This window comes from Halichoerus grypus, chromosome 10, assembly GCF_964656455.1.
Source record: "Halichoerus grypus chromosome 10, mHalGry1.hap1.1, whole genome shotgun sequence".
Lineage (NCBI taxonomy): Eukaryota > Metazoa > Chordata > Mammalia > Carnivora > Phocidae > Halichoerus > Halichoerus grypus.
The window spans coordinates 93,071,028-93,086,657 of record NC_135721.1 but is presented as its reverse complement, the minus strand read 5'-3'; the positions used below and the strand labels follow the sequence as shown (position 1 = coordinate 93,086,657).

Sequence of the window (15,630 nt, the reverse complement as noted above, 5' to 3'; positions counted from 1 at the left end):
CATGCAAGAAATAGGTAAACAAAATGGGGCCAGGACTCTTGCTTCAGTGTCCATCTGCCTGAGGGGAAGTTGAGAATCATCTCACAGCAGGTTTCAGCGTTCTTTTCTCTTCTGTGCCCAGCTTATTATTACAACAATCATTCTGCAAAACCTCTTCACTACCCAGTTTCCAGCGCTTGAATTACACACACACACACACACACACACACACACTGAAGATTGAAGAGGACTGGTCTTTTATAAGAAATCAGACAAATTCAGGTAAACCGGACTGGCTGGGCATTGTCTTTAATTCAAGCCCAAAAAAGGGCTCTCCTCTTGTCCTTCAGTTTCCACAGCCTCATTCACATCCAGGTTCTATGTCCACGGAGGAAGAGAAATTTCCAAAGCATTCAAGGGCAGCTCACTTCAAGCTGGTTCCAATTAGGCTGGCCAGTATGAATGTCTCAGACGTGTCAATATTTGCAGCAGAGCATGTCTGATTCACCGGGGCATCCTCTAGGCAGCAGGAAACCCTTGCCCACTGTTGCCTACCCAAGTCATCTTATAGGCAGGCATGCCATCACCCTCTCGCTTCCCTTCAAAACTGTCACTTCTATTTTTTGTACCCATGTGGCTACTCCTGGATCTCTCCTTTTCCAAGTACCCAGACTCTTCACAGGAGATAAGCCCCATGGACATTTTAAGTTTCCCAAATATTTCCACTTTAATATTGCTGTTTAGACTTTTAGCACTCTCACATAAACATTTTTGAGAGCTCACTGCAAAGGTGGAATTTTGACCAGTGCCTGAAGCTCTGTGCAGGATTTTATGTTGGTGGAATAAAATGAAATAGATCTAATTAAACAGTATAGGTCATTATATAATGGATATTGAAGCTTATCTGACATGACCATGGCCAGGAAAATGAGGGAGATTTAAGAATAAAGGAAACCCTGGATTTGGTGCCTATTTGAACACATGCAAGAATGACAAGGACGTTGCTCCTGCAGAAGGTTCAAAGAAACCATTCCTTCCTGCAAATGGCACGGTTTTCCTGTAGTTTATTTTTATCACCCAAATGTGACATTTAAAATGTTTCTACTCCAAAAGGAATGCTACAAATGGAATAGTTAGGTTCAATATGCTACAAATAGAATAATTCTATCTGCATCACAGGATAGAAAGTATCTTAGATCTTCATTTGCCACGCTCAATTTATCCGTGTTTACTTCTTGTGGGAATTTTACCGCAGATGTTTTTCGATTTTTTCCCCTACCTCTTTGAACGGAATCCGGGGACTGTTTTGTTATTCACGCAGAAAATACTCATCTATTCTTTCATTTTAGGAAAGTGACAAAAAAAAATTGTTTCTCTCCTCTTGCATTTCTAGCAGCAGCCAGTGTAGACAAACATGGCTCTCCACCCCCCCACCCCACTGCTGACTTGACCTGCTTTCGATAATAAACATTTCCAGGATAGCAAATAAAATGCGAAGCATGTCAAAGAACTTCAAGCCCACCTTGGTCACCAGCAGGCCGAGTGGAAACAAGCGGCGGGAACGGGGTAGAAGACGGTATTTTTTCTTCTTGGCGCTCTTATTTTAATACTAATTGGCACCATTTTCAACACCCTCCATTTGGATATGCGGAGTGTCTATCCTAAAGTGGAGCGGCAGGTGCAGGGCGCAACTCCCCCACCCCCCTTCCCTGTGAGTCCACTTGGTGGGGAGGTCGCACCAGCCCAGCCCTCGGCGGGGGACCACCGCAAAGGAGCGGATTCAGCCCTGAGTCCTCCTTCCTCTTATCCTACCCCCGCCCTTCCATTTCATTGCCTTTATCTCACATTCCCGGTTCCGACGAGCTAGTCTGCTGTTCTCGCTTTTGCGGAGGGTTTACAATTCCCTCTTAGGGGTCAGCTCTTCGTGCCATGTATCTCCTTGCAGATAGCCATTTCTTAGCATTAGTATTTTTTAAGTGTGATGCGTGAGATCTCCCTTGCAAATCTGTGTGTGGGAGAGGGGGAAGGAAGGGAGCACAATGTAACCTAGTGCATAAAGTGCATTTATAGCCTGCTCTACTTTTTTGAAAAAAAGAAAATTAAAAGATTCGATTTGACAGAGCTCTTAAAATCATAGTAAAAACTCGGGGACTGGGCTGAACCAGGACACAGGCGGGAGCAACTGCGGGCTCGGCAGGCCCGAGGCGCGGCTGTGGGAAGGAAGACCCAGGATTCTGACCCTGCTCGCTCGGAGCCTGCGCTGGTTCTGCGTCTCTGGAGGGAGGCTGCTGGGTACCGCCGTTGATCGTTAGGCCCAGACTCTGCCCAGGGCCCTCCTGGGATGCTGCCTGTGTTTCCTGGCCTTGGGTTCTTCCTGGCAGAACCGAAAGGCAAGCCTGGGCGCGTCTGGCCCCGAGGTTGCTTCTTCAGCCCAGCGGGACCCGAGTCGGGCTTTCATGGGCGTGTTTAGGTTTCTCCCGAAGACTATGAAATACGTGGCTCCCGGGAACACCCTGGCCTATTGCGACTGGCACGTTTCGTTTGCACCCAAATGGCTCCCTGAGAGAGTCCCACCAAAAATTAAAGCGACGCAAGAAACATAAAGCAGGAGTGACTGTCACTCCAAGGATGACCCAGAACGACCCTTCCTGCCGCCGCCAGCTTCCAATCCCCCCCAGGGTGGGGGGTGCAGGCACTCTCTTCCTGCCTCATCTTTAACTCACGATTTTGGCACGGAGTCTGCCTCTCCTTTCTCTTTGCCTTGGGAAATCTGGGTCAGTTCCCAAGGCCATTCGGGGATCCTCGAATCCGTCCTTCGCCCCTCAGGGCGTCCAGCCCTAGCTGGACCCGTCAAATCGCAGGACCCGGCAGGCGCCCTTAGCTCGGCAGCTCCCGAGCCCCTGGGAACCGTTCTTCACTTGGCTGCAAGCTGCGCCCGGGGCGCTCCAAACAACCAAGCCAAACCCAGCCCGGCATACACATACACATGGAACAGAGACTTTTTTTTTTTTTTTTTTACCTCTGTGGGTTCAGCGCCGACCATGCTGCCGTCCCTTCGGTCGTGAAGGACACCAACCTGCATCCAAGGGAAGTGGAAGAGACGTTTTCTTTCCTTCCTTTTCTTCGACAATCCTACCTTTGGACTACCTCGCCCCCAGCCCAGCCCGCCGCGGGAACCTGCAGAGTCCAGCCTGAGGCCGACAGGGGGCGACAAACTGTAAGCTTTTTCAGGGGCCGGGCTGTGAGAGGACTGTGGCTAGCGCTGTGTGGTCCCAGCAGCAAGCAGCTGGCTGCTGGAGGGGTGGGGTGGGAGGGAGATGTGGAATGTGAAGTGAGGGTCGGCGGGCTCTGACACCATAAAGAACTCCCCGGCGCAACCCTCCAACCATCTCCCCCAGCCCCAACGGCCTTCGCCCCGGGGGAACGAGCAGAAGATGCTCTCCTGGACTGCACCTCCTTGCACCTCCTTGCCAGCGTCCAGCGCTCTACTAGCAGAGGTGGGGCGATGTTCCCCTGATAGGGCAGTTGAGAACCAGCTCTCACCGTGGCTCTGACCTTATTTGTTCTCTGAGCGTGTATGTCACTCCTCTCCTACAGGAAAAAAAATGGCTTTAGCTGCTTTACCTGGTCTTTCAGGTGCACTGGGTTATGGATACTGTGGTTCCCAGGTCTAGGAACCAATGTTTTTTGGTTTCCATCGCCCAACTTGAAATCCAGGCAATGAAAATCTAGATCAGAGGCTAACAGGTTCCAAACTACCTGGAGAAAACTAAGGGGGGGTGATGCGCATGCCACTCCCTGCAGCCTCTGAACACTCCCGCATCCTGTGTGTGCTCAGTTCTCTGCTCCGTGCCTTTGCAGAGCTCCTTGCTCTGTGCACCCACCTTAACCCAAACTGCCCCCTTCCCCCCTTTGGTAACCCGACCCGGCAAGGTAGTGAACAGGCTTAATCTTCCAAATAGTTCCACCCTACCCACCTCTCACCAGAGCGCTGACTGTCCTCTTCCCCCATCCCCGTGGCCTCCCTGAGGCTCCTAGAGCCCAAGACTGCACTATGTTCTCTGTGCAGTGGGAGGGGAGAGACCTCACCTCTTTTGAACCTGGTTTTTCTTTTTCCAGGGATTATTCTTGCCTGGGCCCGTCGCTCTCTGTCTGGAGAGCCCAGGGTACACGGCGCAGGCTCTCCTAATTGACACATTCCGACAGATTGACTAGGAGCTGTTGACTGCTCTTTGGTCCGGTAGCGGAGGGTAAGAGGATCGCCTGCGCTAGTCCGGTCCATGTGTGGCTCTGGCCGTGTCGCCACTCGGGCTCAGTACGCAGCTCTCTGCCGGCTCCCAAGCTCTAGAATCTTCGGGGACGGAGGACAGGGGAATCTTCCTGTCTCCTGAGGAGAGCTGGGAATCTGGAGAACTGAACGCTCCCTCCTAGGTGCCCCTTCCTGCTCTTGCCAGTTCTGCCAATGCCCTCGGCACTCACTGACCCTCCCCAGGTCCCGGCCTCCTCTTGTCAGTTCGGTGCAAAATCGGGAGCTTTCTACCTCCACACCTGCTATCTCTTGGACCCCACTGCAAGACTCCCTCTGGGACTGCCATGGTTGGCAACCCAGACTGGGAAGTCCAGAACCAGGTACTGCACTGACGCAGTTTGAAATGGAGAAGAGTTGACGGTTAATGCTAAGGCCAAAGAGTTCAGGGTTGTGCAAGCCCCCCTACAAATAAGGGCAAAAGAGCCATTCAGTGACTTAATGAGGACCCCTGGAAGCCTTGGGTGCTGGGTGAAAGATGAGGCTAGGTCGCCTGGGCAAGGAAGAATGTGGGGTTCTTGGCCTGGAAGAAAGGAACTGTCCTTTAGGCCTAGAGGGGAAGCAATGGCGTGCAACCTCCCAAAGGCCAGGCCACCAGGACAAGCCTGGGGTCCAGAGACTGAAGAATCCCTGTTCCTGGGGGCAGCAATTCACAATTACTTTCTGACTTGCGTCCTGTGCCGCCTATCAGAAATGAGTGTGGGTGGTGGACTTGTCCACAGAGAGACAGAATCTAAAATGTGCCCTTTTAACATCACTGAAATCACACCACTATCCTAGTGGAGTGGGTGGCAATTAAATATTGTAAAGATTTCCCTGAGATCAGGTTTGGGGTGTCGTAGGGAAATGAGACACGCAGCAGTCTGTCTGCACAACCGCAAATCGCTCTCCCCCCCAAGCACCCTGCACTACGCTGAACGCTCACCACAACGCACCCTTGCCCGGAGCTGGGGCACTGGCACCACTCTCCCCATGCCCCCCCCCCCCGGGGGGAGAGGGGCGGTAGAGGCAGCCATGAGCACTAACCTTGCTAGGATCAACTTTTACCCTCTGATATCTTAATGGTAATATTGGTGGAAGTAGTAATAAAACTAAAACCAAAACTAGTACTAGTACTAATAGTAGCACTAATAAATGCTCATCAGTTTGGAACGACTACCTCATCATTCTCAAAAGTCGAGGCATAAGGGGCTTTGAGAGGAGCCAAAGAGAGTGGAAGGTCCCAGGTCCGGCTGAGGTTAGCACTTGTGTGTGTTTGTGTGTGTGTGTAGGGGGATGGGTTACAGAGGAGGGCCGAGGGGGGAGGAGAGCAGGAGGAGGTGGTAGAGTTTCAGGCCCGGGAGGGGGGCGCCGGGGTGCAGTGACGGGAACCAATGAGCTGCCAACTCGCGCGTCTCCGGCGTGACTGCCGAGATTGACGTGGAAGACACGTCAAATTGATCTCCGCACGCTGCAACCTCCCGGTCAGACGAATTTCTCCTAATCGGATGAAGTTCACTCTAGGCCTGGGGTCGCGGGCGTGGAGAGTGTCCTGGGAGCGCCCGGCGGCGGCGGCGGGCCAGGGGGAGGGCGGCTGCGCGCTCGGCAGCGGCGCACGGCGCGTTTCCAGCCCGCGGCCCGGCCGCCGCGGCTCCCGACTCGCGCGCGCCCTCCCTCTATGCCTCTCCCGCGGCGGCGGCGCCCGAGCTCCCCCGGACTGTGCCGGGCCCAGTCCCGGCCGCTTCGGCGCCAGGCAGCTGGCTGGCCCGCGCGCTATGGGTAAGGGGCGAGCGGTAAGCGGGGCGCGGGCGGGCAGACGAGGCGGGTTGGGTCCTGGCACCTCCCTTTCCTCTCGTCTGCTCTCCTTCGGAGAGCAGGTCCCGGGTCCCTGACAAGTCGCGTTTTCCGCACGCCCCAAGCCATCGGGGGTTGGGGAGGGGAGTTCGGCGTGTCGCAGGAGGGGATGTGCCAATTAGGCGCGTCAAAAGTCCAGAAAGGGCACACAGGGCTGAAGCGCCCGGCGTCCCCCTCTGCAGCCCTTACGCGGGCGTCCACTCCTGGAGCCCGGATCCGGTCCGTTTGCTCGCACTGCGAGATTCTGAGGACCCGCCCGCCGATCACCTTCCAAGGCGCGCCTCGTGTGGCCCTTTGCCTGGTGTGGCCACCCTTTTTGGCTAACCCGCCGGTGTTTTCTATCCCCCCTATTTACTCTCGTCCGGCGCGTCCGCAGAGCAGACGTACGGCGAGGTGAACCAGCTGGGCGGCGTGTTCGTCAACGGCCGCCCCCTGCCCAACGCCATCCGCTTGCGCATCGTGGAGCTGGCGCAGTTGGGCATCCGACCCTGTGACATCAGTCGGCAGCTTCGCGTATCCCACGGCTGCGTGAGCAAGATCCTGGCGCGCTACAACGAGACAGGCTCCATCCTGCCCGGGGCCATCGGGGGCAGCAAACCCCGCGTCACTACCCCCAACGTGGTCAAGCACATCCGGGACTATAAGCAGGGCGACCCTGGCATTTTTGCCTGGGAGATCCGCGACCGGCTGCTGGCCGATGGCGTCTGCGACAAGTACAACGTGCCCTCTGTGAGCTCCATCAGCCGAATCCTGCGCAATAAGATTGGCAGCCTGGCGCAGCCTGGGCCCTACGAGGCGAGCAAGCAGCCGCCGCCGCAGCCGGCGCTGCCCTACAATCATATCTACCAGTATCCCTACCCCAGCCCTGTGTCGCCTACTGGCGCCAAGATGGGTAGCCACCACGGGGTCCCGGGCACAGCAGGCCACGTCAGCATACCCCGTTCATGGCCCTCGGCGCACTCGGTCAGCAACATCCTGGGCATTCGGACGTTTATGGAGCAAACAGGTCAGTCTCGGTGGCCCTCTGTAGCGTTCCTGGAAAGGGCTGAATTGGAGATTGGAGGTGGGGGGGGGGCGGGCATGCGGGCAAAGGGTCGCACTTGTCATCCTCCTCAGACCGGTTTTGGCTCAAGGGAGGGTGCAGGGCTGGCCAGGGAGACTGAGGGTCTTGGGCCTTCTGTGGGAGTCCTCGGACATCTTGAACTTTTTATGACAAATATGGAAAATATTTCCCAAATGGAAGAGCAATCGCCGACCACAAATTCGGAGGCCTGAAATTGCGCTTTTTCATTCTTGCAAAAAGTATGCAAAACCCTATCACCAGATCTAAGCCAAACAAACCAGAGTCAATCCTGCGACTGTTTCTTATGATCCCGATCTTTCGGGTTCCCTGAGCATTCCCCAAAGGGTTCTGTTCCTCCCAGGCCCATAGGCTCTTTTGAGTCAAAAAGCACAGGGGAGCTGTCTGCAGGTCTTGTCAAATGGCCTGTATCTCCAGCAGGCCGAGCCACCCTGCAGCTCCTGGAGCTGGGATCTCCCTTGTCAGTGCCCCGGGGCTGCAGCCATCCTGGGGTGAAAAGTCGCAAGGATTTGCCCTTTGCCTGCAATTTTCATCCAGCACACTGTCATTCCTCTTTCTTGGCAGGGGTAGGAGGGAGCGAAGGGGGAGCGAAGGGGGAGCGAATGGGGCAGCATTGACTTGGTGCTCAAAAAGAATTTTTGTGGGCTGGGACTGAGTCCCCAGTCTCTTCACAGTGTCCCCTGCTCCCAACAACCAGCCAGGGAATTGTGTGCTCTTAAGTGAGCAGACTCTACGTGCGTAAGAAGCAAAACTCACCTCATCCCAAGACAGAGGAGGGTGGGCTTGAAGGAAACTGAATGCTTAGCTCCAGTGGCAGTGGGGTGCTCCTCCAAGGCCGAGACCGGGCACAGCTTTATTTATCCCGGTGACTCAAAAACCCTGGGCCGTTTGCTGGGCCAAATCTCCCCATGGTGTGATCAGTGGACAGTTGGCTGGGAGGTGACCTCATCAGGTCAGTGCTCAAATCTGGAATCTTCTCTCAGTTACCTGTGCACACACCTGCTCCAGGAGCAGACATGTGCTTGGGACGAAGGCGGGTGTCTGGGTTGTTGCCTCTTTTGGGAGACCTGGGATGTCTCCAGAGGCAGTTCGGCATATCCTTCCAGACGCCTGTTGAGACTGAGAAACCCATGTAATTCTCACAAGCCTGCTGGGGATTTGAACTTGGACCTTTCCAGTCGCTGTTTCTGGACAGCGGAAAGGCACCTTGGCTGAGTGCGCCCAGCCCTGGCCCTACAGGCCACCTACCGCCAGAGACTTACCATTTCGTGGGAAGCGGGTCAAAGGCTGGGAGGAACGCGGAGCAGGACTTTCTTCCCTCTGCCCTACAAGGAATGAAAGCAAAACCCAGTTCCCAGCTGCCCCTCTGCCTCCGATCGCTCTCTGAGTGTTTGAGTATCTCAGGTGTTCCTGAGGACCCTTCGCCACCCGCTCAGATATGAGCCCAGCGCTTGTAGGCTTGTGTGGAAACGTCTGGACTGCGCCTGTGCCCAGTGCAGATTGGGATGCCCCTTCTAATCCATCCTGTGTCCCCGCAGGGGCCCTGGCTGGGAGCGAAGGTGCCGCCTACTCCCCCAAGATGGAAGACTGGGCCAGCGTGAACCGCACGGCCTTCCCGGCCACTCCAGGAGTGAATGGTCTCGAGAAGCCTGCCTTGGAGGCGGACATTAAATACACTCAGGTAACTGAGTGCCGGGGGGAAAAAGGTGTCTTTAACTGGGGGAGCGGGAGGGTTGGCGGATGAGGGGAGAGAGAAAGAGAAGAGAAAACTCCCTCGGGCCAGGGAGCGTGTTGGTGTGTCTGGCTGCCCGGCCAGTGAGCGTCTGCGCCAACCTATTTCTCTCCTTTTCTCAAGTGCACTAGTTTGGGGGAGGCTGGCTGTCCAGGCGATTGCTTTGCTTTTTGCCAAGATACTTTTGTTAAAAAAAAAAAAAAAAAAAAAGCTGGAACCCGGAACACAGATGGGAGATGACTCCCTTTTTCTAAATCCCAGTTGGTGGACACCATCACCCCCCTCACCTCTTATTATTATTTATAACAATTTGCATGGAAATCACTTTGCCAGAGTCCTTACTGGGAAAACGAGAGGCCAGGCCTCGCGCGGGGATAATGGAGGGGACCGCAAGGGGAAATGAGGATTCCCTAGCTCAGTAATTGCGCGGGCGGGGGAAGACTGCCTGGCCGCCTGCTGCTCATGGTCTGTCCTCAATCCCTACAGTCGGCCTCTGGCCTCTCTGCGGTAGGCGGCTTCCTGCCGGCGTGTGCCTACCCGGCCTCCAACCAGCACGGCGTGTATAGCGCACCGGCCGGCGGCTACCTCGCCCCAGGCCCGCCGTGGCCACCAGCGCAGGCGCCGCCGCTGGCACCTCCCGGGGCCGGCGTCACCGTCCACGGTGGGGAACTGGCCGCAGCGATGACCTTCAAGCATCCCAGCCGGGAAGGTGAGGGGCGCGGGCCGGGAGGGGGTCGGATGAATGGCTCCTTAGGAAGGGTGCAGGGGAGGAGTGTAAGCATGGGGCATGGTGAGAGAGACAAAGAGACAGATACAGAGGCGTACAGAAAGAGGGGAGAGCTGGGGTGCTGGAGTGGGTCCCAGGCATAAATCCTTCCTAAGCCTGTAGCTTCTTGGAGCAGACTGATTTATAACAGGTGTATGCCTTGTTCCTAGAAAGGCAGGCAGAGTTGAGAGAGTCCCCGGGACTGTCCCTCCTGACTTGTATGGAGAGAGAAGGAAGAGGGTCAGGTTGGCGGACAGGACTCCTAGGTTTGAACCTAGTTTTGTGTCCTTGACCAAGTTATTGCTCCTTTCTGGGTCTCAGTTTCTCCATCTGCAGAAGGATTCAGAAGCACCATCCTGCTCACCTTTCTGGGGCTTGCAGAGCTTTGCCTTCTGTGGTGGACTACACTTGGATTTTTCTAGGCACTGCGTCTCTGTTTCGTTTCTCCCTTCCCTTCCCTTCTTTCCTTCCTTCCTTCCCGCCTTCCAGGCCCTGGTCTTTGATTCATTTTCTTAAACATGTGCTTTGGGAAATGGGGAGAGCATTTCAATCATGTATCCCCAAGTCTAGACTCTTGAACTCTGTGTGATTTGGGGTCCATCTTTCTGTGGGAAATGTAGCTGGAAGTTCTCCTTCCTCTTCTCCCTCCATGAATCCACTCTCTGGTAAGTCCACTAACAGATTTGAGGTATTTAATTGATGGTCAGCAGTGTGAGGGTCATCTTCTTACACTGCCCTCTGAGTTCTATTTTTTTCTTATAACTTGGGAAAAGCTCACTTGCTCTTGAGTCTCATTTTCCTCATTGGTGAACAAGGGCTGGATTTGCTAATTTCAAACCTTCCTGCATTTAGGTTCTCCTCACCAGAAATTTGCAACTTCTACAACCCTACAGAAAAGGAAGAAGTCACCTGAGGGGGTCCCAGCCCTGGCAGTGAAGGAGACAGAGCATAAACTGGGAGGGCAGTGTGGGGCAGAGGGATGTTCTAGATTACAAAGGGATCTTTACCACCTGATCTTCCTCACACCTACCAAGGTGGACATTGGGGGCAAGTGGCATTGGGTAATCAGGGGACAGGAGGGGGCTTCTTCTATGTGACATCCAGGCAAAAAGCTTTATTTCCACGTAGTTTCAGTGAGATGCAATAGCATGATGAGAGAGAGAGAGAGAGAGAGGAGCCATTAAGGTGCCATCAATAACAGTCAAGTGGAGGGAAATTTTTTTTTTTTTCATTTTTCACTTTTTCTAGAACATAAACATCTTGGAGTATAAATTACAAAAACTGAGAATTAGAACTCCTTTACGCTTTACATTTCAGGATAGATGGGGGGATCTTTTTCATCTGTAGAAGTGCTTTTGCTTAGGGTCTTGGAGTGGTGGAGTGGGTCCCAGGCATAAATCCTTCCTTGTGCTTTTGCTCAGGGTCTGGTCCTCGGCCTCAAATCTAACTGCTTCCTTAAGAACGGAGGTTATCTGCTGAATTAGGAACAGAAATGGAATCTTCTCCATTACACAAATCAAATCGTTTAACTAAGCAGGTTCATTTGAATTAGAAAAGCATATCTACAAATTGAAATGATCTCAGGGAGAAAGAAGACTTAAGAAAAAGGACTCATTATCTTTAGAACAATGCCATCATTTGCTAACAGAGCCACTTTGTCCTGAGGCATTTCAGACTCCACATTAGAAACAAATTATGACGTGGGTAGGTAACAATCCAAAGGGAAACCACACAGTTCAGAATTCTAAACTAATTCTAGTGAATTGGGTGGGGGGGGGGTATCTGTTGGTGGCTGATTTTCTTTAGAAGATACTTTCTTTCAGAAATACAGGGCCATTCAGTGGCCCTGACATTCATGTCCCTTTTACCAGTATATTTGCTTCCTGTTATGAAACGTCCCACCCATTTTCAAAATCCAAAGCAATAAATTAGCTACCTTAGTTATTAAATTAATACCTTAATTTCCTGACCCTCACAGTTCTTTAAAGATCTAGGTAAATGATCATTGAATAAATCAGGCCCATCACTGAAAATGATTTCTCAAGCTGGCATACAAGTGTAAGTGTTTGAACAGAAACATAAAAATCATGAGAATTACATGCCTATTTGGGTCATGGAGTTTTACCCTTCTCACTGGCAGAAAAGTTGACTTCAAAGACCCTCCCCTTCCCCTTCCCTGCTTCTCCCCCTCCTTTGAAAAATTGCAAAGTAATAAGAATCACTGCCTTTAATTTTTCTAATCATTACTTAAATTGTCTTCAAAGAAACTTATCCCATAAGACAATTTGCTATCATTAATTGTCCAGTTTTTAAGAATAGTAAGAATAGCATTTACTGAAATTTTTTCAGTAACAAAAATTTTCTACCGAAAGCAATTTAATATTATGCATGTTCAGTAACAAGCAAACACTTTTGATCATCTAGTGCTTACACGCACAACACACATACAATATTTTATCTGTCTATCTTCACATCCGTTTCAGTGCATCCTCCAAATCAGTGCAAATGAACATTAACTGTTACCCTGAGGGAAGTCAAATCAAATGTCAAATTATGCATTGCTACTTATTAATTTTTTATTGGTAAAGGGTAGCGAGGCTGGGCTACCTATTTTGTAGGCGAGGAAGTATGATTTACATTTTCCATCCGTGAAAGGAAACTTTAATTCTTGGGGCCTGAGAGAAAAGGAAAGTTCCACCCCACCTACATTTGGAGCGGACCTGGTATTTTTGGAATCTCAGTACTCATCTTTCTTTTTGTAGCCAGGACACACCCTTTCCCAGCCTCTGGACAGGTGACAGACCCCACCAGAGGTTCTTGCAAGACAACTGGTATTTACAATTTATGGTGTGTTTTCAGAAACCATCAAAGCCTCATGGTTCTAAAATCCCTCCCAGAGGGGCTTTGGAAAGACTAAGATTTCGAATATCAAATCTAGAAGATATTGCATATTCCTCAAAGAAAATATGTTTATACTTCTTAAACTCAACTCGAAGCTTCGTTCCACTTAGCTCTGCTTGGGATTAGTTCTTGAGGGATCGATCCTGAAAACGTACTTTGCCAGAGAGCACTAGGTTGCAGGCGTTTGTGTGAGAGACCCAACAAAGCCAACCAGGTTTCATTTGACCTGGCTCTGGAGACCCCTTCTCAGACCCCGCCTCTGTCCGCCCCTACCGTGGTCCCAGTGGCCCTGCAACCGCAGTCCTAATATTTTGAAAACCCTTGTCCCCATTCCTGCCCCCTAAGATTAAATGAACCCGCAGGGCGCCTAACACCGCAGGCTCAAGCCTCCGAGACCTCCAGGACACAGCCACTCAGGTTGCCTCTGGCTCTGCGGGTGGGAAAGGAGGGGAGGAGAGGTCCTATGGCAAGGGCTGGTGTGGACAGACCTAAAAACGCAGCAGCAGGGTGGAATCTATCTCTGGGCCCCCCGGTGTTTATTTTTTACTAGTTCATTTTCTCCCTTATGTCTAAGGCAACTGTCCCATAGCTGAGAAACCGCGGCCTCCTCTGATGTTTTCTGAACAGGTCCTCACCTTGAAGGGGAGTACAGGGTGGAAAACAAGGGTCAGAAGACCTCGTTGGCTGAGCAGCCACAATCGTCTTTAGGAAAGAGAGCTGAGAGGAGGGGGAGGGCAGAGTGGTCACTCTGCCCTGGAAAGGTCTTTAGACCCCTCTGAAAACCCCTGTGAAACCAGATGTTCCAGGGGTATCCGGCGCAGCTCCCGCGCAGTCACAGCAAATTGCGCCTGCTACTGGAGCATGGGAGCTGCAGGGGAAAAAAAATCCAGAAATATCCCGATCCCAAAATGAGGCGCTTCGAGCTTCCGCTTTTAAAAGAGGACTTGAAGGGGAGAAGAAGAAAGCTGAGAATGGGCGCCTTTAGGTATAAACTACATGAGCTTCCTGCAGGAGGAGCTGAGCGGCCAGGGGCTGGGAAAGGAGAAACAGGTTGCGCAATCGTGGCGTCACTTTGCTGGTTTCCAGAGGCAAAACTAGGGCCCCTTCCCAAAACCCTAAATAATAGAGCAACGCGCAGAATGCCGTCTGATCTCGCAGATTCACTGTCACTTATTCCGGAGGCCCATAGGCTCCAGGGCGTGCTGTGACCGCAGTGGGGATAGTAGCTGTGTTCCCGGGCCGCGGGGCAGAACGAAGTCGGCCACCCATTTAAAGCGCGGCCGCCTCCGGTGCCGAACGGATCCTGACCGCCGCGGGCCGTCTATCAGGGGCGGCTTTGGTGACCCGCTTCACGCTCTGTTACCCTCTGTCCACCGCGAGCGTCCCGAGCCGCTCTGGGGACAGTGGACCTGATGCGCTGGCATCTCCCCAGGCCTGAGCGCGCAGCTGGGGTCTGGGTGGCGGTGGAAGGAGGGGAACGGGGGTCTCCGATCTGAGAGCCTCCCCCGCCGGGCTGCCCTACCGACCCGAGCGCCCATCACCTCCTTTATTGAGAGGGTGCGGGGCAAAGGCAAGTGCACTCGGGCTGCGAACAGGGAGCGTTTGCAGCACGGCCAAGGCTGTGCTCACTCGTGGCTCCCTTAAGGGGATCCGGAAAGATGGGCGCCAGTGGGCCTGTGGGGTCCTTGGAGGACGCGGGTCCGGGCTTCCTTCTTCCAAACCCCTATAGTGTCAACCCCGGATCCTCGCGTTGTCACCCGCATTTGCGGACGTCGCAGACCTCTGGGTCTCTCACTCTGAGCCGCGCCAGCCAGTGACCCGACGTCCCTGTGCTTCCTCCCGCAGTGGCCGATCGGAAGCCGTCCAGCCCCGGCGGCAAGGCCCCGGATGGCCTCAGTAGCTTACACGGACTGCCCATCCCAGCCTCGACCTCCTAGGGGCAGCGCTTCCCCGAGCCCCAGCCCGAGCCCAAGCCCGGAGCAAGAGGCGGACCGGTGGGCGGAGCGGGGCGTGCAGCTCGGCCTTGCAGTCTCGGTGGCGCGCGCGGGACCCAGGACAAGCCGAGGAGGTGCCCAGAGCCAGCCCGCGGGGGGCCCGCCCCATCGGTTCCGAGGCGCACCGGTTCCCAGGTTCCCCACCGGCCTGGCGGCCATACTTCCTTCACCGGCCAGGGTTTTTAGGCTTCTCTGAAATTTGGCTTTAGATTGTTGCACCCTCGTCCCGATCCTTGCTCCGACATGGCCTCCCTCGCCCGGCCAGCCTCAAGTGTCTTTTCCTACCTCTCCCAAGGTGGTTCGGCACCCTCCCTCCCTCCCTCCCTCTTCCATTCTCTGCCTCGCGTCCTTTCTGTCTTTGCTTCCTCCCTCCTTCCTATCCTAGGTTCCTTTCCTTCTTCATGTTTCCCCGCCTTCCTTTTGTCCTCTTTAATTTTTCTCCCCGCAGTCTTCCTGCTTCCCTTTCTCCTTCACATTCTGCGCCACTGTGCTCCCTTTCCTGGGGTCCTGCCCCCCTTCTCTCTTTAGTGTGTTTTACAATAAGTGACTCGGTTTCTCTTCATTCCTACTGCTTCCCTGACCTAAAGGCCTTCCCAGGAGAGCCCCAGACTGGGCTCCCCATCAGTCCTCGCTCTGCAGCTGGTACTCTTTAGTCTCCACCCCTCGGAGCCCCCCAGCCCTAATGGAGGGTTCTGGAACCTAGGAAATGGACAGAGAGGCCATGGCCTTTATTTTATATTTTTATATTAATGAACCCAAGCAAAACCTGGTTGAACTATCTTATTTTTTCTCTCTCCCCCAGGATATTGTCTGATAATCTGTATGTTCTCAGTGCTTAGTGGCTGAGCTTCTCCTTGCTTCCTCTGAGATGATGTCACCCCAAAGAAGATTGGGGAGGAGAAGGGGGCATTGTGGTCATTGGTATTTTCTTTCCTTAGAAAACTGCATGCCCTGGAGGTGCTCCTTCCTACCCTTACACACCTAACAGGAGGGAATCTAACACAATGTAAATGCATCAGCACTGTTTTCGGTTTTCAG

General features: G+C 53.3%; 1 protein-coding gene across 1 annotated transcript; it reads left to right on the top strand.

The window, feature by feature from the left end:
- Positions 1-5,772: 5,772 nt before the first annotated feature.
- PAX1 (paired box 1) lies at positions 5,773-14,535 on the top strand. The gene is made up of 5 exons (XM_036096633.2): positions 5,773-6,043; positions 6,495-7,124; positions 8,738-8,880; positions 9,418-9,640; positions 14,444-14,535. The coding sequence occupies exons 1-5, from the start codon at positions 5,773-5,775 to the stop codon at positions 14,533-14,535; spliced, it is 1,359 nt and encodes a 452-aa protein (XP_035952526.1).
- The last annotated feature ends 1,095 nt before the right edge of the window (positions 14,536-15,630 follow it).

Bases quoted from the DNA above. Each gene is read 5' to 3' on its own strand.
- PAX1 (XM_036096633.2), top strand. From the start codon at position 5,773: ATGAAGTTCACTCTAGGCCTGGGGTCGCGGGCGTGGAGAGTGTCCTGG. The intron at 7,125-8,737 runs GTCAGTCTCGGT...GTGTCCCCGCAG, and splicing joins GACGTTTATGGAGCAAACAG to GGGCCCTGGCTGGGAGCGAA. The intron at 8,881-9,417 runs GTAACTGAGTGC...CAATCCCTACAG, and splicing joins CGGACATTAAATACACTCAG to TCGGCCTCTGGCCTCTCTGC.